This window comes from Raphanus sativus, unplaced genomic scaffold (genome assembly GCF_000801105.2).
Source record: "Raphanus sativus cultivar WK10039 unplaced genomic scaffold, ASM80110v3 Scaffold0065, whole genome shotgun sequence".
Classification (NCBI taxonomy): Eukaryota; Viridiplantae; Streptophyta; class Magnoliopsida; order Brassicales; family Brassicaceae; genus Raphanus; species Raphanus sativus.
Window position 1 is genome coordinate 10248 of NW_026615388.1, and position 4097 is coordinate 14344.

General features: G+C 40.8%; 1 protein-coding gene across 1 annotated transcript; it reads left to right on the plus strand.

Annotated features, from left to right (window-relative positions):
- The first annotated feature begins 382 nt into the window (after positions 1 to 382).
- On the plus strand, positions 383 to 2977 carry LOC130500947 (uncharacterized). The gene is made up of 4 exons (XM_056995868.1): positions 383 to 1024; positions 1110 to 1735; positions 1815 to 1938; positions 2372 to 2977. The coding sequence occupies exons 1-4, from the start codon at positions 383 to 385 to the stop codon at positions 2975 to 2977; spliced, it is 1998 nt and encodes a 665-aa protein (XP_056851848.1).
- Positions 2978 to 4097: the final 1120 nt, after the last annotated feature.

A 4097-nucleotide genomic window follows, 5' to 3' on the forward strand; every position in this document is an offset into this window, starting at 1 on the left:
TAGAAAGAAGCTGAAGACGGCTGAGAGTTGCCCAACATGTAAAGCGTCTAGATGGAAGACCAACATGCATACTGGTGAAATCAAGAAGGGTGTTCCACAGAAGGTTTTGAGATATTTTCCAGTGATACCTCGTCTGAAAAGGATGTTCAGATCGGAGAAACTAGCAATGGATTTACGATGGCATTTCAATAACAAGAGCATAGATGGGAAACTGCGCCATCCAGTAGACTCTGTTACTTGGCAGTCAATGAATGACAAGTATCCGTCGTTTGCAGCGGAGTAGAGGAATTTGCGACTTGGGCTTTCAACAGATGGGTTTAATCCCTTTAGTATGAAGAGCAGCCGATACAGTTGCTGGCCTGTGTTACTGGTGAATTACAACATGGCTCCTGACCTATGTATGAAGGAGGAGAACATAATGCTCAGTCTGCTGATTCCAGGACCACATCAACCGGGTAATAGTATAGATGTTTACTTAGAGCCCTTGATTGAAGATTTAAAACATTTGTGGTCAATAGGCGAGCCAGCATACGATGCAGTTAGTAAGACTACCTTTACCCTTAAGGCAATGCTACTTTGGACTATTAGTGATTTCCCGGCTTATGGGAATCTTGCTGGTTGTAAAGTGAAGGGTAAAATGGGTTGTCCTATATGCGGGAAGCACACAGATAGTTTGTGGCTGAAGAATAGTAGGAAGTTTGTATTTATGGGCCACCGGAAAAGTTTGCCTCCCTTGCATAGTTTTAGAGGAAAGAAGGCTTGGTTTGATGGGAAAACAGAACATGGGACGAAGGGAAGGCTACTCACAGGCAGGAATGTCTCATTTGTGTTGAGAAATTACAAGAATGTTTTTGGTAATAGAAAACAGGCTGGGAAAAAGAGGGCTACTCGAGTTGACATACCATCTGATAATGAGGAGGAACTAAGTGGATCTGATGAGGATGAAGATGTCGGAGATAAAGACGAAGAGGAATTGTCTAGATGGAAAAAACGTTCCATTTTTTTCTCATTGCCTTATTGGGAGGTATGTTTAAAATTATGATTTACTAAATGTTTAAGTCTGTAAGAGTTGTTCTGATATTTTTCTCTATTTGCTTTGTCATGAGAAGGAGCTTCCTGTTCGGCATAATCTAGACGTTATGCATGTGGAGAGGAATGTGGCTGCAAGCTTGATTGCGACATTGTTACATTGTGGCAATTCAAAGGATGGTCTAAAGGCTAGAAAGGATCTTGAAAGTCTTGGTATCAGGAAGGATTTGCATCCAAAAGCTCAGGGAAAAAGGACATTACTTCCACCAGCTCCCTGGTCTTTATCAAAGTCAGAGAAACACATCTTCTGTAAGCGGCTCTATGATTTTAAAGGTCCTGATGGCTACTGTGCTAATATATCTAGTTGTGTATCATTAGAGGAGTGTAAGGTGATGGGACTCAAATCTCATGATTACCACGTCCTAATGCAACAACTGCTGTCAGTAGCAATCAGGGGCTTACTACCTAAGGGTCCTAGGGTAGCCATTCTCCGCTTATGTGCTTTCTTCAACCTTCTATGCCAACGAGTAATCGATATGGAACAACTCCAGCAAATGGAATCCGAAATCGTGGAGACTCTCTGCATTTTTGAAAGATTTTGGCCACCCAGTTTCTTCGACATCATGGTTCACTTGTGTGTGCATCTAGGCAGAGAAGCTCGACTTGGTGGTCCGGTCCATTTCCGATGGATGTATCCATTTGAAAGGTATGTTCTCCACTGAAAAAAAAAATAATTAATCGTCAAAATGGACTTACTAATCAAATTCTATGTTCTTTTAAATCAGGTATATGAAAGTCTTGAAAGACTATGTCAGAAACACAGCAAGACCAGAGGGGTGTATAGCTGAGTCTTATCTTGCAGATGAGTGCATGAAGTTCTGCTCGGCTTTCTTGACTACTTCAACAAATGTACAAGAAAAAAGAGGACAGAAACACTGAGTATGAGAGTCAGTCCATCCTCGAAGGTCGTCCTATATCAGCCGCCCGCTCATTCCAGTTTTCGGATGCCGAGTTAAAAATAGCTCATCTTGCTGTAATACAGAACACGGCCATGGTGGATCCATATATTGAGTAAGTTTCTCTTAGTACATATAATAGGTTTGATTGTGACTTTTATAAGATTCCAGTTTTGAGGTTTGCTTTTTCCATATGCAAGTGCTCATTTACAACATCTACAAGACTCAAATGGTAGATGTCAAAGGGATGCAACTTATTTATGGCGTATGCACACTGAAAAATTTGCAGCGTGGCTAAAGCAACAGGTCTGCTAGTACTATATATGTTTTTATTTGACTTTATACCATGTTGTGTAGTTGACATTTTTTTATGGAATAAATTTTAGATATCTATTGATTCACCTGATGAGGAAGACACTCTGAAGTGGCTGGCTTATGGTCCTCGTAGTATAGCCAGATCTTACACAGGATACATTGTGAATGGGTTACGATTTCACACAAATGTGGTCCATAGGCTAAGTCAGAATAGTGGTGTTTACTATGAGGCAACAGCAATGTGTAGATCTAGTGCAAAGGACACATCTCAGGTGGTCGACGTTGTATCCTACTATGGGAGAGTAGTTGATATTATATTACTAGACTACAATGGCTTCTACGTCCCAATATTCAAGTGTGAGTGGGCAGTTAAAGGTAACGGTGTGAAAGTGGAGGATGGCTTTACGCTGGTTAATTTTAATCACAGCCACATATCCTTTGCAAAGGATCCATTCATTTTAGCATCTCAAGCGAGACAAATATTTTACTCAAGGGACACAGATGAATCGAGTTGGTATGTAGTTATGAAGGGTCCATGTAGAAGATACAGTGATGAGAAACCTGAAGATGGACATGCAGATGTAGGACCACTGCCTTCGGATATAGATATGTGTCTTGAAGACATATCAGATGAGGCTGAGAATGTCAGAGATGATTGTGAAGGAATATACGTTTGATTTCATTGATTCTTTTTTGGGTTTAGCATTACATTTTAGTTGGTTACTTTCCAATGCATTACATTTTTTTTGGGTTTTGCATTACATTTTATGTTTGATTTCACTGATTACCTACTTTTATTTGTGTTTGCATATAATGTTGAGTTGGTTTTGAGTTTCCCTTGAGTTTGATTGTAGGAAAGCCATGGGTAAAGGAAAAAGGGGATCAAAGAAAAGGAAGATGATTGTGCAAGATGAAGTGCCTGAATTTATCGGCACCATATACACTAAGGAAACGCAGCATGAGAAGCAGATGTCAGAATCACAGCCGGAAGACACACAGCAGGAAGTGCAGCCTCAGGACACACAGCAGGAAATGCAGAGTCGGGACACACATGAGGAATCGGATCCTCGTGAAACACAACAGGAATCGCAGCGTCAAGACACACAGATAGATGGTGGAGAAGCAGAACCAGAGAAAGAATCCGAAACTGCAAAGGCTCATGACGAGGGTGGTAAGTCTACTGATGAGGGTACTGATACTGTTCAGCCCAAGACAAAAAAACGACGAGGACCAACGAAGATGAAAGATATTGCGAGAGATCCTAATGCACGGATCAAGGTGGATTTCACAGAATTTGGAGAACCCTGTGGAGAAGGATCAGTTAAGCTCTCTTCGTACTTAGGTCCCTTGGTTAGGGAACATGTTCCTGTGGTGATAGATGATTGGAGAAAAAATAGGCGAGGACCGGAAAACCGTTCTATGGAAGTCTGTTCAGGTAATTTGTTTCTGTTGACACTATAGCTAATTTTTTGAAAACTGCCTTACAACTTTTATTGTTCTTGTAGTTACGTTTTGAACTGGATGGAGAGTACGAGAAAGCTGCTGTTATGAAACAGATGGGATGCATATGGAGGGCCTCTAAATCACGCTTGGTTAATCAGATTCTGAATGCTGAAAATCACACAGACCGTTTGAAGTTGAGGCCAGATAATATTCAGCTTGCAGAGTGGAGGAAGTTTGTGAAAGAGAAGACTAGTAAAGAGTTTAAGGTATGACATTTTAATTAGTTATATTATATTACATCTGTTTCTAACACTTCTATATAGGCTGTTAGGGAGTCGTACAAGGAAAGAAGGC

Bases quoted from the DNA above. Each gene is read 5' to 3' on its own strand.
- LOC130500947 (XM_056995868.1), top strand. From the start codon at position 383: ATGGCTCCTGACCTATGTATGAAGGAGGAGAACATAATGCTCAGTCTG. The intron at 1,736-1,814 runs GTATGTTCTCCA...CTTTTAAATCAG, and splicing joins TGGATGTATCCATTTGAAAG to GTATATGAAAGTCTTGAAAG. The intron at 1,939-2,371 runs GTACAAGAAAAA...AATAAATTTTAG, and splicing joins TCTTGACTACTTCAACAAAT to ATATCTATTGATTCACCTGA.